The sequence below is a fragment of the Psammomys obesus genome, unplaced genomic scaffold (genome assembly GCF_907164565.1).
Source record: "Psammomys obesus unplaced genomic scaffold, mPsaObe1.curated_primary_1811, whole genome shotgun sequence".
Lineage (NCBI taxonomy): Eukaryota > Metazoa > Chordata > Mammalia > Rodentia > Muridae > Psammomys > Psammomys obesus.
The window spans coordinates 19,772,937-19,800,572 of record NW_026585580.1 but is presented as its reverse complement, the minus strand read 5'-3'; the positions used below and the strand labels follow the sequence as shown (position 1 = coordinate 19,800,572).

The following is a 27,636-nucleotide window of genomic DNA, read 5'->3' as shown; positions in this document are numbered from 1 at the left end:
TTGGTCAAAAATGTAAGCCCCCCACCTTATTGATTTTTTTTTTCAGGCCATCTTGTATAGGTTAGGATGACCTCAAGCTCCCAGTCCTCCTTCCTCCCACTATCTATATGTGTATGTATGTATATGTATGTATATATGTGTGTGTGCATATATATTAGGTATAGCAGGACTTTTGGACCTGCCAATGTTATAAATAATGACACAGAGGCTTTTAGTATTTTAATGCTTAGGCCTTTTAGTTTGGGCAGCCTCCCAGCCAGCTGTGAGCTTCCTGGCACTACGTCCCACCACATAGCTAGCTCTACCTCTCTGTTATGTTTTATCCGTTCACCTCTGTGTTCACTGGTGAATCTCTCTTGCCTCCTTTCTTCTCCTAGCATCCATCTCTCTCTCAGAAGTTCTGCCCTCCACTTCCTGCCCTGCTGTTGGCCAGTACACAACCGATAGGCAAGTGAGGAAGGATGAATTTTTACAAAATATAAGACCAGTGATGGGTCCTAGAAATAACAATACCAAGATCCAGCTAGTACTTAGAGCTCTCTGCTGGTTTAGCAATCAACAATCGAATAAACGGAGACACACTTCATACAGTGTACCCCAGATTTTCCCCACTTTTAGTACAATAAATGGCTTTTCTCTAACATCAGTAAACTGTGTACAGTAAGAAAAATTATGAGAACTATCAGTTAATAATTATATTCACAATGTCCACTCCATTTGTATTTAGCAACCTTGGAGAAAGTACTCCACTATCTATCCTATATTGGTGAGTTCAAAGTTTTATACTTAAATCACTTTCTGTCACTATTCAAGCTTTCACATAAGACATCTTCTTAGACTTTTGTCCATTTTCTTAGATCCTAAACAATATAAACTTTTATGTTCTGCAAACTTTATAAACGTTACACTTCTTTTGCAAATTTTCTTACAAAGAAAACTGTAAGACTATAACTATGCAATCTTCAATCCTATCAGAGACCTGGGGTGGATAAATTCTACCTTATAAACAGAAAGTGCAGAGCAGGCAGCTTCCAAGCTTACAAAAATGACAGAGACCTCTGCTGCCTCGACAGTTAGTCCAGGCTCCTCTGTGTCAGTGGGTCATCCACCTTCGGCCTCCGGCCCAGAAGACCTGACAGACCTTTCTGTGAAGAGGAATTTTGAAGGGTTGTTGTCCTACCTTGTTTGGCAAAGTTGGGCAGGCAACTGTCCAGTGTCCTCTCTGTCCACAGTTTGCCCAGGGTGCGCATGTCAGCAGTCGAGAGCAGTTTTATAGCCCAGTGGCCACTTTGCCACGTTTGAAGCAAGCTCCATGTGGAGGTTCTTCGAAGCTCATCATCTTCTCTGGAGTAGAATGTGGGTGCTGCCCGGAGCTGATGTCTATGTCAGAAAAGCTTTTATTAAAACATTCCAAACGCCATATTCTGCAGAGCTCTGAAATGTTTGAAGACCACCTGTTTATCTAAAGTGTATCTAATTAGACAAACATTCTTGTTTCTCCTACTACTTTCTGTTTAACCTTGAAAACATTAAAACGGAGGCTAAATAATATTTATGCAGAATTTGTAGTGTATGACTCCCAAGTTTTTAACAGAATTCGCCTAGAGAACACTGTGCTCGCTTTGGGAATCACAGTGTCTGAAGTCAGAGCATAGCTTTGCTCTGTATTGCTCATAACCTCCCTCATTTCTGAGCTGCCGACTTTGGCTGTGTGCCATGAAAAGAGAGAAGGCCTGAGAAGCCCATGTAACTATTTTCTCCAAGTCCAGTATAGGCATCTTTAGAAACACATTGGCAATATCAAATTCTCTGGTACCAAACCCATGGGGAACCATAAAGAATAAATTCACCATTCTGGAGCTTAGGTTTAAGAGAGGTCTCCTAAGAGCCTAAGGGGAGACACCCAAAGCAGCCATTTCTTACAGCAGCACCTACAGACGTTAACTAAGCAATGTTTTTGTGCTCATGAGTACAAATAAATTAGTATTTTTACAGTTTTCTTTTTTAATTTTATTTTTGTGGGGAAAGGCATGCTGCCACAGGGTACACGCAGAGATCAGAGGACAGCTTGTGGGAGCTGATTTTTCTCTTCCCACCATGTCAAATCTGGGGATCCAACCCAGGTCTTGTTGTCAGGCTTGACAACAACTAATGTTACCCTCACCAACTTCACCCAGAGGGTGAGTTATCTCTCTGGTCCTTCTATGGCATTTTCAAAGGACAAGGTGTAGAATCTCAAGTTGGTAGAGAACAATGATTAAGATTGTTACATTGCATTAAAGTACCTTCCAGCACTATGAAAGCCAATAGAAATGAAGCTTCCAGGTCAATGCCAGCTTGATATCTTCATGTTCTCTGACTCAAGTATGTGGTTTCTTCAGTAATAGGGTTTTACTGTTGAGTTCTGTAGGGTAACCAAGAACAGTGTCTGTAATTTTTAGGATCTATGAGATTTCACTGCTCAACAACTCCAAAAATGGAAACCCATTCCTGGCACTGAGTTTATGTGTGAGTGTGAGTGTGAGTGTGTGTGTGTGTGTGTGTGTGTGTGTGTGTGTGTGTGTGTGTGTTTAAGTTTCTAGAGTGGTAAGTAGGCCACACTCCAATGGAAGGTCATATATCCAAGAATATATGGGCAACACAAATTGGACTTCGGTTTAAATGCCTAGATAAATAAATAAGGACACAAATTTAATTTAGTGGGTAGAGAACACACTGTAAGAAAGTGATGTAAAAAGCAAAATATAAAGACTATAATTTTGTCCTTTAGGCAACATTTCTCTAGTCCTATTGTATTTTTTAGTCTTATTTCCTTCATGAAGTTGCGAGGCCCTTGGGAAGCGAGTCACTGTTTTAGAACTTTTTATTTTATTTACACACCAAGAGGACCTTGGTGCAAGGTGGACTTAATGATAACACAGATATGTGTCTTAATGTTTACCTTTTTGTAGGTATTTCAGCTACATGAATATATCCTTTTAACTAGATCATGGAGAGAATACTGCTACTGCTTATAAGAATAAACAATTTTTAAGTTGTGCGGTCATCTTTCACTTGCCGCCATCTAATTTTTCTTTTTATAAATTATTGTTTAATTAAGAACAGGCTCTTAACAAGTATAGTGACACACCTAATAATTGCAGCACTTAGAAGTGAAAGGAGTAGGCTCAGGGTTCAAGCCTAACCTGGTCTACAAAAGGCCCTATCTCAAACAGTATCATGGAAGGAAAAGAATAGGCTTTTAATTAAAATAAATAAACTTACTGGTATTATTCTGTATGTGAGTGTTTTACTTCCGTGTGTATCTGTGTACTGTGTGAAGCCTGGTGCTCAAGAAGACCAGAGGAGGGCATCGGATTCTCTTTGACTAGAGTTCCTCTGGAAGAGCAGCCAATACTCTTAACAGCTGAGCCCTCTCCAGCCCTCAGATTTTTAAATTTTATTTAAAGATATCTGTGAGGAGATTTGCCGTCAGCAAGACTTGAGCTGCCAGATGATGAAACAGTACTGCATTTGTTTTAAGTGCCATAGAATAATGGCTTTTTCATAAGGTACATGCCGACCTTCTCATTCTGTTTTCCTCCCCTCTTTCCTGTTCACCCCCTTCACCAAACAGGAGGTATTTGACTTTGCATGATATTCTTCACCACAAATGTGTGTAGTTTATCTCCATGCTGAGGGAAGACAGAGACTAGAATTCTATACAGCCTGCTTCATGAAGTTAGATAAGAGGGGTGTGATTGTAGCTGCCCAAAGCTTGCTTCTCTACTTTTTCCAAAAAAGAGATACAATTCGTATTTTAAGTGGCAGAATCGCTTTTTCCCACCATTTTAGAAGATAGCCCTGTTTGATCAACCAATGAAGGAAGGGGTTTTGTATTACTTCAGCTTTTTCAGGCTTAGATGTCTCCAAGCCTACATTTCAATAGCTGTGGTTTACTCATTAGCATTTAAATGGGAAAGTTGTCTAGGTGGGTTCTGGTGATTCTCTTTGGCCTTGACAAATAGATGGTGCTGTTTTTTTAAAAAGGGAAAGTTGTGTGTCCCAGAAATTACTTGCAGGGTCTATATGGGTTCTTTCTCTAGCTGTTCTTGGGGTGCAGAGAAGTCCTGTGGCCTAGAGACAGGCGGGCCTTGTTGTGTGGTCTTTCCTCTTTAGCTTCCCCAGTAGCTGGGATTGCATGCTTGCCTGAGGGGGCCAGGAATAAGCACCCCCTCCCCTTCATTTCCTCCCTTCTCTTGTGTTTTGTTTTATGAGACAAGGTCCTACTATGTAGCCCTGGCTGGCTTTGAACTTGTGGTGGTCCACCTCTGCCCCCTGAATGTGTTGGACTACAGGTACACTCTAGCACACCCTGTGTTATTTTTGTTTGTGTCCCTGTGTCTTCCAGTAGAGGTCAGTGAGATAGCCATATCTGAGAACAGAGCATGGTAGTGTTTCTTTTCTTGGTGCCTGGGTTAGGAAACAAAGCAAATTGGGGCGCTGAGAGCTGTGGAGCCCATCAAGAAGGGAAGGAGTTAGTCTTCTTGCTGAAGTGAACAGCTTTAGAGTGCTGTGTGCCAGGTAGCAGATTTACTTCACCTCACTGTGAAATAGGGGCTGCTGTTTCTTCATTCATTTGGAGACCCAGCCTGGAAAAGCTAAGTGTCTTCGTCCTGCTACAACATGGTGCTGTGGCCTGGGTGATCTGTAAGTGACAGAGCTTTATTGCTCACATGGTGTCTGGTTAGGGTCTGTCTTCATAGTGGCCTAGTGCTATGCTAGGTCCTAGTGCTAGGTCATCACGAGGTAGAAGGGACACAGCTCTCTTCCCTGTTTGTGAAGGGCACTAAGCGCATACCTACAGTCCTCATACTGAAGCCCTAATCTCAAAGCCATTTTTCCTCTCATTACCACTACAAGGAAGATGAAGTTTGAGCTCAGGACCCCGAGAGACATTCCGACTTCAGTTCAAGTGATGGATGTGAATTGGAAGGCTTAGGTGTTTGCACAGACAGTCTGCCTTCTTGGGCTTTTGGGCTCAGGGAAGGGAGTCACAGTCTGATGCAAAATACCTGTCTCTGACTCAGTAGGGGAGTGGTGCAAGAATTGTGGAAAGACATCAGAGACATTTTGGGACTCCTCACCTTCCTCGAATTAATTAATTTCTGACATCTTCTAACCTTCACTGGAATGTGTCAGAGAACCAGGATTAATTTCTCATAAGGTGATTCTGTTCCATTCTGAGTAGTTTGAAGTGACAGAGGTGTCTTTTTTGCATTGGCCTGATTATGGTCTCTGTCACTTCTATTAGGCCTCTAAAGCTGAGATCCCCTGGCTCCCCTTCCCATCACAGGAGTTAGAAGTTGTGCTAGGAAGCTGCCTTTTTACCAAAGGAAGCCAAGGCAGGCTGTTTTCTGGTTTTGTAGCTTCTGACACTGAGTGACCTTCTCAGAGGAGCACTTAGGAAGCCGTGGTGCTCTTCTTCCAGTGAGGCTTTCCAGTGACTGTCACACCAGTGACCCACTCACAAACCTACTGAACAGGTCACCTCACCACCTGGAAGACCAGGGAGTGAGGTACGTCTTTGTTACTCAGTGTGAATGTGTTCATTTCTAGAGACATTGTGTGTGTGTGTGTGTGTGTGTGTGTGTGTGTGTGTGTGTCTCCCAAGAAAAATGGAGAAAATTCTGTGGAACTTTCAGCTCTGTTGGGAATGAGTGGAAGGGCAAGTTACCCAGCTGCCTAGTGAGGCAGGTCATAGAAACCCTTTTCTTTCTGTTTTCTAACAGTGTCAGATTCTTCAGCTGAAATGGCAAATTGGGGGACAATGCATCTTTATTGCAGCTTCTTGTTTCCACTTCTCCCTCTAAGATTAAAACCTCTTATCTGTCTTTCCGCAGATCACCCAGTAGACATGATGAACATCAAGGCCTTCACCTTGGTCTCTGCCGTGGAGCGGGAGCTGCTGATGGGTGACAAAGAGCACATCAGCATTGAATGTGTGGAGTGCTGTGGCAGGAATCTCTATGTTGGCACCAATGACTGCTTTATTTACCACTTTCTGCTGGAGGAGAAGCCCATGCCTGCAGGGACAGCTACCTTCATTGCCACCAAACAGCTGCACAGACACCTGGGCTTCAAGAAACCCGTGAACGAGCTGTGTGCGGCCTCAGCTCTCAATAGGCTATTGGTGCTCTGTGACAACTCCATAACCCTGGTTAATATGCTGAACCTGGAGCCCGTCCCCTCAGGAGCACGCATCAAAGGGGCTACAGCATTTGTAGTGAATGAGAACCCTGTGAACGGGGACCCTTTCTGCGTGGAAGTGTGCATCATCTCCGTGAAACGCAGGACTGTCCAGATGTTTCTGGTGTATGAGGACCGAGTACAGATTGTCAAGGAGGTGTCCACCCCAGAGCAGCCTCTTGCTGTGGCTGTGGATGGCTACTTCTTGTGCCTGGCCCTGACCACACAGTACATCATCCTGAACTACAGCACAGGCCTTTCCCAAGACCTGTTTCCCTACTGCAGTGAGGAGAAGCCACCCATTGTCAAGAGGATAGGCAGACAGGAGTTCCTGCTGGCTGGCCCCGGAGGCTTGGGTGAGGAGGGCTGGGGTGGTTACTGCTCATGGCACCTGCGTCCTACCTGCTGTCTCTCAGCGTCTGGATACAGCTTTCGGTGGGAGAACGCGGACTCCACAGTGAAATATGTCACCTGATGACATGGTTCTAATCACCATCATTACTGATGATTTTGTCATTGTATAATCATCAGAGTAGTATCTGTTGGTCAGTTAAGATGACCCCAGTGTCACTGGGAGGCATAGTAATCACATGTATTTCCCGTGGGCCAGTTGACATGTGACACATGATAGTACTCGTGAGTGCCTGGCAGCACTGGAAACCCTCAGCCAGGTCATAGTAGATGTGCATGACCAGTGTGTGCTGAAACTAGCAGATTGAGTGTGGGGTCACAATTCCCCGCCAGAGTGGTGTTTTAGATGTAGTCAGTGAACCTGTTTAGCACTTCATTAATAATGAGAATTCAGGTTCACATTAGGGCTCATTCCTGATGATGTACCTTTGGCAGGTTTGCACAAATGTACAATGGCTTGTCACCACTAGTGTGGTGTCATACAGATTGCTTTCACTGCCTTAAAATTCTCTAGGCTTCACTTAATCTTCCTGAACCCCTATCCCACCTCCTGGCAGCCACTGACCTTCTGCTGTCTTCACAGTTGGTCTTGGAATGTGTAATGGAATCATATGATATGCAGTCTTTCAGAGTGGCTGCTTTTACTTGATGGTGTATTCAAGACTTCCATGTCTATTCATGGCTTGACAGAAGAAGAAAATGCTTGGTTCCAATGTCCTTTGCTCTAAAAAAAAAAAAAAAGCAATTTTTTTGTGGAAAGCATATATACCTACATGTGTGTATGTATGTGTATATGTATATATATACACATAAGCATATATGTAATATGAATGCGAACATGGCATAAAGAAACCAATGTGTCATTTCCCTGGCCTCAGTCCTATCAGTCCTTTTGTGTGCTCCTCTTGCCATCTGTTATTTTGAAGCAGCCCTCAACATCATAGTATTTAATCTGTAAATATTTAAATATGGTTCAAAGTTATAGATACATGTGTGTAAATGAAAAACCACAATGATGTTAAATACTCAGACTACTATCAAATACATTTAGGCACGTTATATTCCTCCTATTTTATCATATGTAATAGATACGCACAAATATTTAAATATCTGTGTGGTTTCGTGTTTTGTTGTGTTTTCAGTTTTCTTATCTCAGTTCTATCCAGGGCTCATCCAATGGATGATAGATTTGTTAAATTTTATTTTTCTTTAGCTCCTTCCGTCCCTTTTTACTTTTTCCTTAACTTTTCCTTTTTCCTTTGCTGAAGAAATTAGAGGTTTCTTATACTCTGGGTTTTTGATAGTTTTATCCCCGTAGAGTAGTTGAACATGCCACTCTGACCCTACAGACCTCTGTTCACTTCTAGTAGGTAATTTGGAGATTTAAGGTTTTCTTGTTTTTGCTTTGTGAGGGAAACAAGAAACTTCATACTGTGGGTCCCTCTGTCAGGAGTTTGCATGCCTTTCTCCCTTTTTGTGGTGATAATGGCTGTTGATGACCATTGCTTAGGCCCATGTCATCATTAGGCCTGACAATGGGTAGCATTGCATTTGTAGCTATTCTTCCCTTCACATATCACTGGAAATGCTTCTCTGTAAAGCATTTTCTCCTCCTTAAAAACTTTGCATCTTCCAGGCACTTTGTAAGAAGTCAAGGTGAAACCTATTGTAAAATCTATTGAAAACCAATTGTAGGCTCATGGCTCCCTTTAAACATTTGTGGTACGTGATTCCATTGATGCTTACTGTGAGCTTATATAGTAGGATCTGGAACTACTTTGCTGTGTCTCTAGTAATCTGATAGCATCTGGTGTCAAACCACACTTCCTCAGAGCCCTGCTGCTTTTAGCCCATGAATGCTTGGGCTCTTATCCATTTTCCCTAGGTTGTGTCAATGGACAATGCTGGGAAGCCCACCCTTTTAAGATAGCTGCATCCTGAGTCATGTTAGGGTCCATGCTGTACCTTACTGTCACTTTGCTACCACACCAAGGCTCCCTTCTCTGCACCCTCCTGCAAGTACTCTTGTGCTAGCTCCCCCACAGAGGATCTAGCCTGTGTCCTGTTACTTTCTAGCCTCCTCCCTTAGGTAACTGTTTGTTTGTTTATAGTTTTTTTCAGCAGAATTACAGCAGAGCTTTCTAGAATAGCTGAGAGAGAACATGAACGTATGTGAACTGAGCTGAATATTACCATGTCTCCCTTGGTAAGGGTTATTTTATATTCTCTCTGGTGACAAATGACCAGTGCTTTTTTTCCCAGGCTTGGCCAACAGAGTACACTTTTGTGTCTTTGGCAGTGTAGCACATTACCCTGTGGGCAGGTTGAGAAATTCTCATGTTTAGGGGTCTACTGTGCTTCTTTAGGTTAGTAGGGATTACCTATTCTCTGTGTTTTCAATCTGGCTTATTTTTTATTTTTTTGTGCTAGGGACTGAACTCGGGGCCTCATTCATGCCAAGCACTGTCCTATCATTCATTGGACCCCACCTCCATCCCAAACCCTCTATCATCACTAGACTTGCTTGGTATTCTTTATATATTTGAGAAACCAACATGTCTGCAACTTACCTTTTAGGTGTTTGTTTCTAATTTTTGCCTTGTAATATCTCTTTTTACAAAGTTCTATATGATCCACTGTGTTGGCCTTTTTAGTTATTACTTTGTGATTCTGAGTTGAGGTTCCCTGGCTTCCAGGTTATAGACAAAGTCGTTCAAGTTTTCTGATATTATGTATATGGTCTCCTGTCTTACCATGTAAAGAACCAATTTAGTTGCTCTGTGTTTTATATGACTGTCCACTGTGTGCACAAAGTATCAGCAGAGCCCTTCTGTTTGCTGATTTCCAAGGTTGCCTTAATAGACACTAACTTTCTGATACACTTAGATATGTGCCTAGAAATCCCATTTCATTCCCCCTGTCCCCTAGTGTAGCCCTAGCTGTTCTGGTTATGAAGGCTTCACAGGGAAAGTGTTAGAGAGTTCCACATTCCTCTCTTGGTTATAATGTTAGATTAAAAGGGAAGGACAGTTGTATTCTGAGTGCATTTTTCCCCCACCGCCCAAATTTACTATGTCTCAACTACATGAGCATCATGCTAAATGAATCAATTTACTTAATTGTCATTCTGCTTGTAAAGAATACAGTTTTAAGCAACTGGAAAGATTATTTATAAGGTCTCTTATATATATCTTATATAGCTATAGGTTCTAAAAATAGCGTCATTACATTGCTCCAGAAATTAAGAGTCAAGGTTGTAAATGCACCTTTCAGCATGACACCTATTTTTTTTTTCTTCTGCCTTTCTCTTTGAGTGTAACTTGTGACCACTCTTGTCATAAGAGATCACATTTGACCTTTTGTAAGGCAAGTTTGTTGTTATAAACAAAAATGAAAATCCAAACCATTCTATTTTACCAGTAAGGACTCAGGAGCCATATGCTAGGTTGAAAATCTAGCTCAGAGAGGCACCCAGTTGACCTTCCTTCTCAGTTCAGGTCTGGGTGAAAAAAAAACCTCAAAAGGCTCACTAGCTCAACTGACAGACCAGGATGAAAAGGCCAATATACCCAAGGCCAAATGCTTCCTAGCTCAAATTCCAAAAAGCCAGGGGACTGAGGAGCTGAAGCCTAAGCTAAAGCCAGAGCTTAAGCTAAAAGCTTTTTTACTTCTACTTCTTCACACTGTCTTAAATACCCTTTAACTCAAAGTCCCTTCTTCTCTTTAATCCCTGTCAGCTGGTTTTTCGGTCCACCTCTTGACCTAGTGTTAACTTTATTAAATCCTGTATACAGAGACATCTTGGGTTAAAGGTGTATGCTAGGGCTGGGTAAACCATACCGTAATCACATGTTTACTATAAAAAGTTCTTGGATTAAAGGTATGTGGTAGGAATCAACCACACCAAACAAGAAACAGGGTTTTACAGTTCACAACTTTGGGGTTCACACTAGGACCAAATATCCTGCAACACAAGTTAGGCAAACTTTTTATAAGACTCCCACTATACCCCTGATGGTGCTTCTCAGACAAGGGAATGATTCAGTTGCTCTTCGTGTTTTGTGGGCTTTTCTCCAACCTGGTGGGCTTGGACTTAGAAGGGGCATGGCCAAAAAGAATGCTTTTGAAAGTTGGTGTGCCCTTTCCAGCTCTCTTAGGCTGTATACTGACAACACTTAGGCTCCCACAGTAGAATCAACTCAACAGGCTTCATCACTTGCTTGTCAAGAACAGAGTTAGCCCGGGGCACTTTAGCAGGAGTCTAGCTAGTGCCCCTCTTCCTAGGGCAATTTCCTGGCTTGACTTGACCTCATTTGCAAGTTAGACTCTGCTCCTTCATTCCAGCGAAACTGCAGAAGTTGTGGTTCTTGACAACTGGTTTTTGCCCTCTTTATGTCAGAAACATTAGCCAGAGCCTCTGTACTGTACTGTGTGAGTCCCTTGAGGAGGAAAATGCAGTGACCCTGACTGGCAGCGTTGAAGGTCTCCATGTTATCATGGGGTCTCATTGCTTGGAGCATGGCTGTTTCACCCAGAATTCAACAGAATCCCTGGGGTAGCTCCATGCTCATCCCACGCCTGTTTGTATTTATCTCATGCCTTGGTGGAGTTGGCATCACATTGCCAGTTAAGCCATTTATTTCGTCTCCCTTTTGGCCTCTTTGGCTGACTTTCAATGATGGTACTAACCTCCCAGCTTGGTCTTCATTCATAGTTGTGCTTCACTTCCTTGGTGTGTTATGGTGCTGTTTTGTATACTTGGTGTTACTGTTTACTGTGCTCAGAGTGTGTGTCCCCCCAAGAGGGTCCCTGTGTTAGAGCCTTAGTATCTAGGGTGAACCCTCTCAATCAGTGGTTCTCAACCTTCTTAATGCTGTGACCCTTTAATACATTTCCTCATGTTGTGGTGGCCCTAACCATAAAAATATTTTGTTGCTACTTCGTGGCTGTAATTTTGCTACTGTTATGTAGCATAACATAAATATCTGTTTTCCAGTGGTCTTAAGGGAGCTCCATAAAAGTCAATCAACTTGCCCCAGGGGGGTCGTGACCCACAGGTTGAGAACCACTTCTCTGGGTGGTGGCATCTGGAGGAAAGGTCTTAGGGTGGGTCTTGAGAAGCATTGGGGGAGTCTAGATTCCTCCTTCCACTTCTCTGGGTTTGCTTCCTGGCTCATGAGGTAAGTGACTTTGTCCTGCTTCATGCTCCTGCTAGGGTGTCCTACCTCAAAAGCAATGGGACTTTTGGCCCCTTTTAGAGCTGCCTCACCTCCCACCCCATGTTATATAACAGAAGCCACTGGATTGCTTCAGAGGTGTCTAATCATTTGGAAGCAACAGTGTGAAGTTTCCGAACATTAAAGTTAAAATGGATTAATACATCTTGGTCAGAACATTCACGTCCGCAATCCCCAATGTTAGTGCCTTATGTACAGTATACATAACTGACACAAGCTTATTATAGACAAAGGCTATAATAAGCCTTTCTTGAATCAAAAACATACTTGGTGTAACGTGTGTTCTGACAGCTTATATACATTCTCATTGATAAAGGGGTGAAACCAATAGTCAGTGCTCAGACCTCAGCTCTAAGCTTAGCCAGCGTCTCATAGGAGTATCTGGCAGATCGCAAGTGCTCAGTAAATATGTGTGAAAATGAGCTGGAGCACAGAGGCAAGCTAGGTAGGTGGAGGGGTGGATGCAGAAGAAAGCTTGTGACACTTCCTAAGCAATTTATGTCTCCTGTGTGAAGAACCTGTCGTTTATAAAGGGCATGGAAGTTCAATGGAAACATTTTAAAATCTCATTTGTAATTAGAAGCAGGTGTGATGTGCATCATGAGTAAGGTGGTTCTCTTCACAGTGGTAAAGGTTACACAGGGCTCTTTACTCATGAGTTTATTCTATCACTGCTTTAAAATTGCAAGCCTGTAGCAGAGTAGAGTGAGTGAGCTACTTTCCATCCAGTCATTTCTATGGCAAAGAACACCTCATGGTTATTTGAAGACACCTTCTTTCTATTTTTCTAGGCATGTTTGCCACTGTGGCCGGGATTTCCCAGCGTGCCCCTGTGCACTGGTCAGAGAATGTGATTGGAGCAGCTGTTTGCTTCCCATACGTCATTGCGCTCGATGATGAATTCATCACAGTTCACAGCATGCTGGATCAGCAGCAGAAACAGACCCTGCCCTTTAAGGAAGGTCACATCCTGCAGGACTTTGAAGGTACCTGTTGAAACAGAAGTCTTAACATTTTCCTTCCAAACCTCTGTAGTCTTTCTGCAGTAAATGTTATTGGGGACCCATTAAGAGCTGGGCCTTATGCTGAGAGAAGATACATAAACAGAGCTGGAGAAATGGCTCAGTGGTTAAGTGTTCTTACTACTCTCGCAGAGGGTGCAGATTTGTTCCCAGTACGCACAGCTGGCTGCTCACAGCTGTATGTGTGTACCTGTAAATATGTATCCCACGCATGCACAGATGTGTGTGCGAGCATACACACATACTCACACACAAATAAAAGAAACAAATGTTTCAAAAAGAAACAGCTGTTTCTGGACAGCACAGGACAGTGTTAAGGGTGAGATGATAGGCATCTCAGTAAAGAGCCACAGTGATTGAAGACATAGCTGGAGAGGGAGTCAGCCCCCTGGGAGATACCACGGAGGGCCTCCTGAGGGTGACATTTTTTAAGGATGGATAGGTGTCAGCTAAGCAGGCATACACAGAACCTTCTAGCAGAGAAGGGCTGAACAAGAGGTCCCGTACATGGGTCCTTGCTGTGCGTGGAAGGTGGAGGATCAAGGCTGCAGTGTGTTTGGGCACAGTTGGTGAGTGGCCTAGGTATCATGTGCACTGGTTTCATTTTTCCTCCATTCCATTTTGAGCATTTCTAAATGTTCAAGGTAACTGAGTGAGAGACAGAATGAACCACTATATTCCCTTCACCTAGACTGAAGGCTTGTGTCTGTTTTGCAGCTTTGTTCATAAGTAAATGGAAGATACAGCATCATTTAATGCTGACCTACCTCAACACAAACCTAAGAATGCTCATAACTGAGAATGTTAGTGTTCACTCTTTAGTACCATCTGCTAGCCCACTTTCTTAGCTAGGCTCTCTATTACTTCAAAGAGACACCATGACCATGGCAACTCTTAAAGGAAAACGTTTAATTGAGGCTGGCTTACAGTTTCTGAGGGTCAGTCCACTATCATCATGCCGGAAAGCATGGCAGCCTGCAGGCAGACATGGTGCTGGAGGAGCGGTGAGTTCTACGTCTGGATCTGCAGGCAGCAGGAAGAAACACTGAGCCAGTAGGCCTGTCTTGAGTATAGGAGACCTCAAAGCCCACTCCCAGTGAAATTCTACCTCCAGCAAAGCCACACCTGTTCCAGTAAGGCCACGCCTCCTCATAGCACAACTCCTCAGGAGCCTATGGGGGCCCTTTTCTTACTACCACAGCCTCCCATCTTCATGTCCCCGACTTGTCCACAGAATGGCTTTGAGCATAAGCCTAGATTTATTCCTTGTTCTTGCCTTTTGAGTGTCTTTTTGTTCTCCAAGCCAATTATTGCCTGCCTCGTGTCTGAGGTGCTAGGGATAGAACCTCAGTAAGAAATGTAGCCCCGCCATGATGTGGTCAGGTCTAGTTAAGACTGACACATGGATTGCAGTCATCTCTTGGTACACACATGGAAAGATGGCAGGATCCCATTTTGAATAGTAAAATACACGGATATTTCAGCCCTTTCTATGGCTTGGCTTAGTATTAACCTAGAACCTACACTCATACTCTTGTTGGTTTTAAATCACCTCTAAGCTATTTAAAGCCATGAAAATGCTATTTAAGTAGTTGTTACTTGATTTATTGTTTAGAGAATAATGGCAAAGGAAAAAAATCTCTCCATGATCCCTGGTGGATTGAACCTGCAGACATGCAATCTGTAGACGTAGGGGGATGACTGCATGCTCAGGTTACAAGACTGTAATGCTAAGTGCTTCAGACTTGCACAGGGGTTATGGACATAGAAGAGACCAGGATAACCTATCTTGTACTGGAGCAGAAGCTCTTGGGAAGAGTGGCTCCAAGCAGAGGTCCAGGCACTGACAAAAAGCAAGGAAATCCACTCTAATTCCTATACAGGATAAAAAAAAAAAATACGTTAACTACTTCGTTTGAAGAGGGACTGCAGAGTTAAGAGAAGGGTCAGAGTTTAACTTGAAAGCTCAATGAAAGGCTCTAGCTTTGACCGACTCTTTCACAGGCTTCCTGTAGATCAGTGGTTCTCAGCCTTTCTCATGCTGTGACCCTATAATACAGTTCCTCGTGTTGTGGTGAGCCCCAACCATAAAATCACTTCATAACTGAAATCATGTTACTGTTATGAGTTGTAAATATCTGTGTTTTCTGATCATCTTAGACAACCCCCATGAAAGGGTTGTTATGACCCACAAGTTGAGAACTGCTGCTGATAAGCCTTGAATACAAGGCTTAGACAAAAAGAGGTGGCAGGATGGCAGGGAGATCAGTAAGTGAGCAAAAAAGCTAGCTGGTAAATGGATGTAAGGGAAGCATGAAATATTATTTCATAGTTCAAAATATTACATTAAAATCTTAGTTTATGTAAAGAAAGGAAAAGATTTTCAATGAGGTTTTAATATTTCACGATGGAGCTCTGCAGCTTCATTGGACTCTGTATCATGTGTGTCCTTGCGGGTTTCAAAATCAATAGGCACTTTCACATAGAAAAGGGATAAAGAGCATGTCTTATTCTTTAGCAGTATGACATTAAAGTTTACCTTCCCAATACTGTCGTGTGGGTGGAAGAAAGGGGGGCATCATTCCATAGTTTCATGTGGAGTGGTATTGGAAAAGCTGGAGGGAGGGATTAGCAGGTCAGATAAGAGCCCAGTGTGAGGAAGCAGGAATGTATTGAGGGAGGAAATGCTTTTCCCTTTCCAACCCTGTTAATGTTTTTCTTTTCTTCCCTTAGGAAGAGTGATTGTTGCCACTAGTAAAGGAGTTTACATCTTGGTTCCATTACCTCTGGAAAAACAAATACAGGATCTGTTAGCAAACCGGAGAGTGGAGGAGGCTTTGGTCTTGGCAAAAGGAGCCCGGAGGAACATTCCAAAAGAGAAATTTCAGGTTGGTAATGAACTGATCACAAGAAAGCATGCCTGTAAGCGCAAGCTAGAAAGCATTGCCACGTGCGTTGGGCTCACTCTGTGTAAGACTATGCACAGAGCTTTTGTGCCATTGTGTAATGTTTTCAAAACATCTTACATTCTGTAGCCGAGAAAGCAGGCTGCAGAGCAACCAAAAGGCCCATTTGAGATTGCACAGCCAGCTGGGAAGGTCAGCTTGTCAGTTTCTCCCTTGATACACTAGGCGTATTTGAAGTCAACTCCCTTCTTCAATCGCCACCTAAGAACAGTTATGAACATGATTGTTATAAACTGGCAGAGTTAGGTCAGGCCAACTGGTCTCTGATTTTAGAGTTTGTATTTTTGAGGCTAGGTTGAATTAATTTCCATGCGGGTCCTCCCTGTCGACAGCAGAGGCCACATGCATCCAGGATAGTTATGAATATATTTACCAATACATTTGTAGGTCACACATTATCATATCACAATGTCAAAAGATTGCCGCCGCCCCCCCCCCCCCCGTTTTTTTTTTTGTATTGTTTTGTTTTCTGTTATCTTCTGTAGGCAATACTTTGCCCTCAGTGTGGATAAAGGAGCTCAGCCACTTTATTCCCTTCCACTTTCCAAGTACAGGAACCACAGGAACAAATCATCACACCTGGCCAGAAGAAAACATGCAGTACACTGAAAACATGTTAACTTTAAATGTTACTGATACGATAAATGCAATCAGTATCAATCACATTCCCTAAAATTCGTACTTGATTGGATGTGTCATTAAAGATGTTCTACATATTTGAGGGTGCTAAAGTGTGTTAGCTGAACCTGGAGGCATAGACCTGTAAAGCTATTCAGAAGCTATTTAGAAGCTTGAGGTTAGTGAACCTCAAGTTCAAGGCCTACCTGAGGTATAGCCTGAGTTCAGTACCAGCCTTGGAATTTAGAACCCTGTCTCAAAGTTAAAAGTGATGTATGTCTCTTGCCTAACATGGGTGAGGCTGTAGGTTCATCCCTAGTGCTGCAAAAGTGCAACAACAAAACTCCACGAACAAACCAAAACTATAATGGTGCACAGACGTTCTCTGTTATCATCTGACTCAATCAGTAAGAGTTCTTAGAGACGAAAGCCAGTCAGATTTTACCCGTGATTGGTTGCTGTGGCAGAAAAGATGTGTTTGGATGTAAGTTGCCTCATAGAGCAAAGAGTAGCTTGTGCCAGTGAATGAAAAGGGCATGTGTCATGGATACTTTGGGGATTTTGAAGGAGAGGTCTCTGTGTGTAAACACTGAGACATTCTTTTTTTTTTTTTCATTAATTATTTTTTTAAATTACAATTTATTCACTTTTTATCCCAACTGCAGCCCCCTCCCTTGTACCTTCCTAATCCTACCCTCCCTCCCTCTTCTCCCTTGACTCTTCCCCAGTCCACTGATAGGGGAAGTTCTCCTCCCCTTCCCTCTGACCCTAGCCTATCTGGTTTCATCAGGACTGTTTGCATTGCCTTCCTCTGTGGCCTGGTAAGGCTGCTCTCTCCTCAAGGGGAGGTAATCAAAGAGCCAGCTACTGAGTTCATGTCAGAGACAGCCTCTATTTTCCTTACTAAGGAACCCACTTGGAGACTGAGCTGCCATAGGCTACAGGGGTTCCAGGTTATCTCCATGTATGGTTGGAGTATCAGTCTCAGAAAAGAGCCCTGTGTCTAGATGTTTTGGTTCTATTGCTCTCCTTGTAGAGCTCCTGTGCCCTCCAGGTCTATTTATCTCACCCTTCTTTCATAAGATTCCCTGCTCTCTGCCTAGTTTGGCTATGAGTCTCAGCATCTGCTTTAATACCCTGCTGGGTAGAGTCTTTCAGAGGCCCTCTGTGGTATCCTGTTGCCTGTTTTCTCCCTCTTCTGATGTCTGTCCTGTTTGCCTTTCTGAATGAGGATTGAGCATCTTACCCAGGGTCCACTTTCTTGATTAGCTTCTTTAGGTGTACAGATTTTAGTATGATTATCCTATATTATATATCTAATATCCACTTATAAGTGAGTTTATACCATGTGTGTCTTTCTGCTCCTGGGATACTTCAGTCAAGATGATCTTTTCTAGTTCCTACCATTTGCCTGCAAATTTCATGAATTCCTTGTTTTTAATTGCTGAATAATATTCCATTGTGTAAATGTACCACAATTTATGTATCCATTCCTCCATTTCCAGCTTCTGGCTATTAGGAATAAAGCTGCTACGAACACGGTTGAGCAGATGTCCTTGTTGTATAGTTGAGCATATTTTGGTTATAAGCCTAGGAGTGGTATAGCTGGATCTTGAGGTAGTACTATTCCTAATTGTCTGAGAAAGTGCCATGCACTGAGAGTTTCTTATCCCTGCTCCTACTTGCTGAAGTGGCACTGACCTACTGGCATTCAGCAGGGGGCAGCAAACACAAAGGCAGAAAGCTCCTGAGCACTGGCGCTTTCGTTACCTCGCTTGTCCACACAGTGCAGGCGGAGAGGGCCTCAGCAGAGTGCACAGGAGCCTTCTGGGCAGTGTGCAGCTGTGGCAGTAACCACAGCTGCTGTAGAAGGGCACCCTGTCTCTGTACCAGTACCATGTGCACTGCACTCACATCAGGCAGCATTTTCTAATGGGAGCCTTCAATGTTCTGTGTCTCAATTTTGCTTCCCCCTACCCCCAACCCTTTCTGCTCTTTTTGACAAGAACAGAGGTGCATAGCCATACCTGAGGAAATCACACGAGTTCTGTTGTTCTCTAGCCTGCTATATGGTGTGTGTGTGGTGGTGGTGGTGGAGGGGTTCTGTTCCTTTGCATCTGATCTCTGCTTTCTCCCTATAACGCCACAAGTTCAACTCTCCTGTTATGTGGCTGTTATTTTCCATGAGCTGTGCAAACAGCTGTGTGTGTGTGTGTGTGTGTGTGTGTGTGTGTGTGTGTCTGTGTCTCTGCCTGTCTGTCTGCAATCTCATGCACATGCCACTATTTCAAAAGATGCATCGTTGCCCAGGTGAATTGCTTCATTGACTGGCCCCACCGTCTTTTCTGGACACATCTACTGTTCATGTTGCCCATTTCTAACTCATATCTGTCAGTCCCAAAGCATCCCGTAGTAAGAGTAAGTGTGTGAGCTCTGACATCATCTACCCTAACTGCATCCCACAAAGTGCACCTCCAAACACTGTTAACTCATTCACACTTCAGCCTCCTGACTCATGGAGGCTTGTTACATTGGTGGTGATTCTGTCTCCCTCTGGGGGTGGGGGCTAGGGAGATGGGGACTAAGGGGCTGGGGCTAGGGAGTGGGAGGATATTGTGATGATGCTGCTGTCACTGAATTCTCTGCAGCAAGCCTGGATATAGCTAAGAATTCTCCCACACTTATGGATCCTTTTGATTCTTTTCCTACAAGGATGTCTCAGAAACAGAACTGCATACTGGGTAGCATGATTCTGCCTTCTCCTTTTTAGAAGGTGGTATAATAAGTCTGGTTGCTGGGTCAGAAATGGTTGTTTTCAGAGAGGAGAGATAAAGGCAGTTGGGGAGAAGAGAGAGACAGGCAGTGTGAGCAGTGCACTGATCTCAGCACCCCTGAGGAACTGTTGCTATGCTTGGAGAGCTCCTTAAAACCATGGTGAACGGGGCGTAGCTCAGAATTGGAACACTTACCTAACAGTCACAAGGAAATCTGTTTGATCCCCAGCAATCCAATTGAACTCACATACACGAGTGCTTGCTCTCTCTCTCTCTCTCTCTCTCTCTCTCCTCTCATACATACACACACATCACACACCACGGACAAACATTTTAAAATTGATTTGAGAGAACAAGATTGTTCTTAAAAACAATAGAATGTGTTGATAAAGTCTGATTTTAAGTCATGACTCAACCATTTATTACTTTAGTCACTTTAGTAAAAACTTATCTCTAAATAGAATTTCTCATCTTTAAAATTGGGGCAGTGAGAACAATAAAAGTGGACCAAGGAGTCCTTAAGATCAGTCATCCCTGAATAAATAGAGGAGTTGATAAACTGGTGGTTAGGTACTCAGGTAGGTAACCGGCATAGCCTGTAGTCCAGGACCTCTGGGCATTCTAGGACACAAGAAGAATTTGTAGAAGAGAATGGTGAGTCAGAGGGCCAAGTTGATGTTGTTGGCATACATGAGAACAAGCAGCAAGATGTGTCCAGAAGCCACTTCCCATAAACCTTAACAGAGCTCAGGAACAGGCAGTGGGGGAAGGGAGGAAGGGACTGGTGCTCCTGAGGTGTGCGCTATCCTTTGTTTTGTGTTTTGAGGCAGGATTTCTCTATGTAGCCCTGGCTGTCCGGGAACTCACTGTGTGAACCAGTCTGGCCTTGAACCAGGCCTCTGTCTCCCAGTTTCTGAGATTTAAAGGCGTGTGCCATCACCACCCAGTTTTCTTTCAGTGATTTATTCATTGATTTTTATTTTATGTACATTGGTGTTCTGCTTGCACGTATGTCTGTGTGAGGAGTCAGATCCTCTGGAACTGAAGTTACAGACAGTTGTGAGCTGCCATGTAAGTTTTGGGAATCAAACTCCGGTCCTTCGGAAGAGCAGCCACTGCGCTTAGTGACTGAGCCATTTCTCCAGCCCAAATGTGTGTGTGTTGTTATTGTTGGATGTTACAAGAATGGAAGAGCCCTGCAGATCGGTTAGGTTGGGTTGCAGTGGTCCATGTACAGGTGAGCAGGCAATTTAGTGCAAGAACTTCAGATAGTGTGTCTAATGTGATCCAAACACCTCTAGGTGAGAGGGCACATAGCACTTCCTCAACTTTGGCTAAAAGGGCCCATGTATCTGTGTTGTAATGATGCTTAACTGTCCATGTGTCTGAGGGATGGTATGAGAAATACCTGCAAAGTCACTTTCAGAGGAGAGAGGAACATGACAGAGTCCGTGAGGTTCACAGGCTGAAGTGGTCACAGAAGCCTGGTGGACTGAGAACGGCGATGAAGCAGTATCTCAGGGGTTCATGGAATCAAGACTATGAAGATGTGCGTGTGTGTGAAGGTGTCTGTACGTGGGTGCGTGTGTGTGTGTGTGTGTGTGTGGAGGTGTCTGCATGTTTGTGTGTGTTTGTATATGTAAAGGTGTTTGTGTATGTATAGATATATATACATGTATGTGCATATTTGTGTGTGCATACGTATGTGTGTGAAGGTGTCTGTGTATATATATGTATATATATATATGTACATGTATGTGCATATCTGTGTGTGCATATGTGTGTGTGTGTGAAGGTGTTTGTGTGTGTGTGTGTTTATATATATATATGCAGGTATATGCATATCTGTGTGTGCATACGTATGTGTGCGTGTGTGTGTGTGCTGTGTTCAGCTCCTCTGCATGGTAGAGTACTTTCCTGCATGCATGAGGTTCTACATGCACCACTAGAGGAAAGATTCGCATTTGTACTAAATAGGTACAGACTGTTTTCTTGGACACTATTCCCTAAACTACATAGTATAAGAACTGTTTATATTAGATTTACATCTTGCTGGATAATGCAGACACTCTATACATGACTTAAAGCATGTAGAATGATGTGTATAGATTCTGTTGGATACAGTGCTGATTTATATAAGGTACTTGAACATATATTGATATGTGAGAAACAACATATTCTCAAGTACATTTTATTTTTTCTTTAACTGTTAACTTCTTATCTCCATGGAATACAGTAAATTGGGATGTGAATGACATGCAGCCTACCCCTTTGATGGTTTAAGGTGTTTTCAAGAGCTGATTGATCCCTCTCTCCTTACAGGTAATGTACAGGAGGATTCTGCAACAGGCAGGCTTTATACAGTTTGCACAACTCCAGTTCTTGGAAGCCAAAGAGCTCTTCAGGTAATTTGAAATGTTGGTAGCAGGACTGTCACTCAGTGTTCCTCTCTTGGAAACCTCCATCATCTGTGCAATTTCAAGGGGAAATTGTGGCACGGCCACATGCAGGTAGGGCTACTTGTGGTAGTTCACACCTTAGAAGGTGGTTCCTGGGCTCCACCAGCAGCCTTAGTACTTCCGCTGTCCCAGCTCCTAAATTGAAAGTAGCAGGCAGCAGAGTTCTGAAGTAGAACTGTTAAAGTGTGGATTCTGAGAAACATTTTTTCTTGCTACCTCCTTTCCAAAGATTTCACTATAAGCTGAGTTTGGAGAAAGCAAGGGCTTTGGGGATGACTTTTAATCATCTTATAGGCTTTCAAGATAGTATGTACCTGGTTGGCCCACTGAGAAAGTGAATTTGTCTTTAGGAAGACAAATATCCGCCATGCCAATTGGTTTTGAAGCTGTATGGATTCTCCTGTGGGCCCTCACAGGCATTTGCTCTCTCTTTTGTCCTCTCTCCTTTTTTTCTCGTTTATTTGCTTTCTCACAATCCCTCTTGCTCTTGGTTTTTCTTACCCGTATGTAGAGGAAGCACACCTTTGTCATCACACCTGCCCTTGTGTCTGTCCTCCGCTCTCACCAGTGTGCTCCTGTGACTGTAGTCACTCACAGACTGGCTCAGCACCCCCAGAGAAGGTGCACTGCTGTGATTATAGTTAGTATCCTAAAGAACAGTGTTCCCTAGAAGATCCCCTAGCAAACAATATATATAGGAAGCTCTATAGACCCTGTATTTTCCAGGGGACCTAGCTGTACCTTCCAGGGGCTCCCTCTGCTCTTCCCTAAGGATGACTGCTCAAGCATGTGCTGGCATATACAGCAGATTTGACGTCTTTCCCTGTCACAAAATGGGATGTAGAGAACAGGTTTCTGAGGGAAGAAGTCATTTCTCGAGGAGTGACTCCCGATAGTGCTTTTATCTGTGCCAGTCCAGTTGCTGCCACCGTCTCTCCTGTAAAGACTGACTTCAGTTGAGGTAGGACCCTCATTCATCTGACCCCAGCTCCCTGCTTTGTCCTGGCAGTGTCAGCGGTCTGGACTTCCATATCACAGGTACATGCCACTGCTTCTTGGGGTCAGTCTGACACAGGGTGAATGTCCCTGAGTACGTGCCTAGGAAAGCTCCCGCTCTGGTGAGAGAACGGAAGCTGGGCCTGTCTGTCATTAGAACAGGGTTCTTATGCTTCCATGTTAGTCTCTCAACAGCATAGCATCAGGCTGGTGGCTATTCACCTTATCACAGTGTCACTGAGAACTGACGTGTGGCTAACAAGCTTCTTTGACAGGGACAGTTGGCCTTGCCCTTCTTATTCCGTGGCATACGTTGCTGTAACAAGTTTCTCACTGTACTGGGCCTTGACCTCAGACTCCATAACTGTGCCAGAGGCCATACGGCTAGTTCAACACAGTTGGTACCTATAAGAAACCCCACATGTTGTCTGTGTATGCGACCCAAGCTACCTGTCTTCCTCTGGGGATCCTCAGTCTGTCTTCACATCACTTAGCAAACTTGGCCTAAGTATTGGGATGAGGAACACAAGGGCATGAGAGGGCCTGTGCTTCTGAAGACCCATATGAGCTTGGAGAAGGGACCTCTCCTATCTAGTGTGGGCATTATTCTGGACTCGTGTGCTAGAAGAGGAATCTTCCTTCATCATGTTTACCCTCGACCTTAACAGTGAGCAAGTTTCCTGCATCAGGAACCCTCCTGTAGACCTCAGTGTCTTGACCATGACACCCTTGGTCTGACAGTTCTCGCTTGTGAGAGTGTTGCGGCAGGGACGCCTGGCACATTGTAGGGTGTTCAGCCTAGATTCTACCTACTGGATGTCAATAGTAGCACGACCCAGGGGAGGATAAAGTCCCTTATTCAAACATCACGGAAAACTCTCTCTCGAGTTATCATCAGGAAGATGCTTTTTGTCCTGGCTCAGATTGATGCCACACTGTTCTTGGCACAGTTCTTTCTTGCGCAGGGAATCCCAGGGCTCACTGGGCTTTCCTCACAGTGCAGTATCTTGATGTTGTACTGCGCAAACATCTATATGTTCCTCACTCGTCTCCTCTGCTCTTTTCTGAACCATGTTTGGCAGCGCTTCACTGGCACTAGCAAATTAGGATGGTCACTTGGATGCACTCACCCCATTGCCATGTGCCTGTAGGTACTGCCCTCCAGTGTTGTTAGTGTGCCCATGTGTACCCTCTCTCTCTTTCTGCTTCATTTAGTTTGACACTGTAATTGCAGAAGCAGCCAGCTGGATGTCCGGGAGCTGATCTCTCTCTACCCCTTCCTGTTGCCCACCTCCTCCTCCTTCACCCGGTCTCACCCTCCTCTTCATGAGTATGCAGACCTGAACCAACTGACCCAAGGTGACCAGGAGAAGATGGCCAAGTGCAAGCGCTTCCTCATGAGCTACCTGAACGAAGTCCGCAGCACAGAGGTAGCAAATGGCTACAAGGAAGACATTGATACGGCCTTGCTCAAGCTGTATGCAGAAGCCGACCATGATAGCCTCCTGGACCTCTTGGTCACCGAGAACTTCTGCTTGCTGACCGACAGTGCTGCCTGGCTGGAAAAGCACAAAAAGTGAGTGTTCTGAGCCCCATGTGGTGAGGCTTTCTGTACAGCCCTCTTGCAGTCCCTGAGGCCCCTCGAGAAGATGCTGTGCAACTGACTCAGCTAGCATTGTGTCTGGATGAGAGTCGGGATCACCAAGAAGTCACTGTGAAAGCAGGCACTAAGTGGTCCTCATATGTTCTCCTGGTGTAAGGGGCCTAGGAGGAATTCCCTCTTGTCCTTGTTCTTCATGTTGGAGAGTACGATGTGAATTACCATGAGCTTTGTTAATCGATTCAGCAATTCAGAACGTTCTGTTGTCAGACCAGGACTCACCCTTAGATGATTCTACTTGGTAGTAAGAGTGCAGCTGGGTCACTCACAACCAAGGTTAGATAGGCATCTAAATAAGTAACTGAGCCTTCTTGATCTTGTTGGTCAGGGTTTGAACTGCCTTCATTATGCCAACTAGCTAGTAAACAACCCTAAATTCATGGGCAGTGAGTGCAGTGAGCAGCTTGCTCAGGGCTGGCAGCTCCTTACGGTTTTTATGTGTAATCTTTTAAGAAAGATTGCTTTCATATTTAGATATGTGTATGTTTCTGTGTGAGTTTGTCCAGATACCATAGAAGCCAAAAGAGGGTGTTGTTCCCTTGGAGCTGGAGTTAATAGGTGTTATGAGCTGCTAAACATGGCTGCTGGGAAATGAACTTGGGTCCTCTGCTTAATTGCCTCTCCAGACCTCATGGTTTAGTATTTAAAAAAAAGGACTGATGAAGACATGGGACCACCATGTCAGATCCCATCTGATGCCTGAGGTGTCGTGGGCTTCTTTGGCAGTGTTGGCTCTTTCTACAGCTTGTTTTGAACCCATGGGTGGTGTAGGTTGCATATCTATCTCTTAACCAGAATGCCTGGACAGAAGAAATTTTAAATTTTGAGTTTTTCAGATTTTGAAATCTTTTTGTATTCTTTAAGTTTCCTAATCTGAAACCCTGAAATCTAAAATGCTTCAAGACCTGAAACAGGCTAAGGAGATGGCCCATTGAATAGAGAATTTGCTATACAGCCGTGAAGACTGGAGCTTAAACACCAGAACTCACAAATGCTGGCACATGTGGCAGCCCATCTGGGACCTGCAGGCTCCTAGACTACCCAAACTGGTGGATTCCAGGTTCCATAAAACCCTGAAAAATTCCATAAAACCCTGAAATCCAGGTTGTACTGTACATCAATAAACAGAGTGGGGGATGATGGTGGAATATGCCTGAGGGCAACCACTAGCCTCTGCAGAATAAGTACCACCACCACCACCACGCAGAGAACACTTGGGATCAGGAGCACGCGTGCACGCACGCACACACACACACACACACACACACACACACACACACACAATACCCTAAGTTTGCCCTTAAAGTTTCATGTTTTGGCATATTTCAGATTTCATGGTTCACGTTAGGGCTACTCCACCTGTTTGGTTTCAAATCCAGTGTACACTGACACCTGGTGGTAGTGACTCGGGATGTTGTGTCTATAAAAAGTCATGTAATATTCGCAGGGATTTGAAAGGGAAGCTCTTGGCTAGCACTTCCGTATCTCAAGGGAAGTACCCGACCTTTCCAGAGATCACCTGCCGAGTGGGAGGAAGACTGTGCATGTCCCAGACTGTGTGCCGGGTCCTTGCTTACCTTCTCTACCATGTTTTCTCCCAGGTATTTCGCACTAGGACTGCTTTACCATTACAATAAACAAGACGCCTCTGCAGTTCAGGTGAGTTCAAAGGGTTCTAGTGGGTTAGTCAGGCATTCGGGGGGTAAAAGCACTTGGGCAAAGCTTGGCACGCTGAGTTTGAGCCTGAGAACCCATGGTGTCAGGAGAACCAACCCTTGAAAGTTGTTCTCAGACCTCCACATGTGAACTGAGGCACATGGGCACCCACGTTCACACACCACACGTACACAGACACACACACACAAATAAAAAGATAAAGCATTTTAGTGTTGTTTGAGGGCCGATAACCTATAATTTTGTGTTACTTTTTAAAAACTCATCAGTTGATAGAAACCACTTTTGCCTGATGGGATCTTTTCTGCACAGAACAAATATAATACTGTTTTCAAAAGTGGATTCTTTGGGAAGTCTCCATACTTGTTCTTGACAAAACAAACAAACAAAAAAGCCAAGAAGTGATATCTTTAAATCTCTTTAAAGAACATTATCAAGAATGAGTTTGTGAAAACTGAAGAAATGAAAAAAGGCTCATTTCCTTCTATAGAATTAAAGGGCCTGGAGATACGGCGAAGCTGCTGCTCTTCTCAGCCTGTTCAGCACCCATGTTGGTTGGGTGGCTCACAACCCACAACTTCAGATTTTGGGAGTCGACCCCTTCTTGTGGCCTTCATTGGCACTCCACACATATGTCATATGGACACATGGGCACATAACATTAACATATGTTTAAAAAATTAAGTGTCACATAGTAACTACACAGTGTGCAGATTCAGTGTTCCACTTAACACGTGCTTACATTAGAAAGAAGTGATCTCGTCATGGTCACTGGTACCCCACCTCCTTAGACGTTCACTGTCTCTGTACCAAGAAGTTTGGAGCTCATCTATTTTAGCGCTTTTATTTACTCCAGTGAGCTACAGAACACCGTGGCTATTTCTCTAACTGTATTTTAGTAGCTCATATCTAAGCTCCCTTCTGCTCCCCATCCCCTTCTTCCCCCTTCCTAACTGATAATGTACACTGCTTTTCTTTACTTTTATGAAATTAGCTTGAAAATGTGATGTTTTTGCTGAGCCAGCAGACATATGACATCACCTTAGAAAATGAGGGCAGCAGGTAACAGTTGCATTATAATTTCTACTGTGAGTAGCAGTAACCGTTGCCGGTGACCTGGGCGATTGCTTTCCTCACAGCTCCACTACAAAGCCAAAGCTGGTCAAGTGCGAGCTCTTGCTCTGTGGAGACCAGCAGGGATGCTGCACCTGAATGATGCCATCAATTTGTTAGCCTTGTCCCTTGTCCCTTCGCTTACTGCTTCCCACTGATCTTTACAGAGTGTCTTCTCGCACCCTGGGGAGATGTGCTGGTGTCTGCCTGTTACCTCTCAGACTGCATTGTGTGCTAGTTTCCTTGTGAGCCTTTTGTGTAACATCGACTCCCTGGCTTTGGCCATGTGTTTGTGAGTGTAGTCTTGCAACTACTTTGTGAAAGCTTCACAATGGCATCATTTCACAGTGAGGAAAGTGAGTTTCCATCAACACATGCCTCAAGGCCAAGAGCAGACCTCGATATTGCGAACAAAATGTTTATTTTTTAAGACATAGTAGTGGCATCTTTAGAATCACTGTATGTGTGTTATAATGAT

The 27,636-nt window shown here is 43.9% G+C and overlaps 1 protein-coding gene across 3 annotated transcripts in view; it reads left to right on the top strand.

The window, feature by feature from the left end:
* Positions 1–5,481: 5,481 nt before the first annotated feature.
* Positions 5,482–27,636, top strand: part of Tgfbrap1 (transforming growth factor beta receptor associated protein 1) — a 45,409-nt gene continuing 23,254 nt past the window's right edge. For all 3 annotated transcript variants that reach the window (XR_008720170.1, XR_008720169.1, XM_055607743.1), the window contains exons 1-7: positions 5,482–5,558; positions 5,883–6,584; positions 12,668–12,862; positions 15,632–15,786; positions 21,579–21,661; positions 23,946–24,287; positions 25,973–26,030. Coding sequence is in view for 1 of the 3 variants with exons in the window: in XM_055607743.1 (XP_055463718.1) it covers positions 5,897–6,584; positions 12,668–12,862; positions 15,632–15,786; positions 21,579–21,661; positions 23,946–24,287; positions 25,973–26,030 (1,521 nt within the window). In the remaining 2 variants the exon portion in view is untranslated. The remainder of the gene's footprint in view (positions 5,559–5,882; positions 6,585–12,667; positions 12,863–15,631; positions 15,787–21,578; positions 21,662–23,945; positions 24,288–25,972; positions 26,031–27,636) is intronic.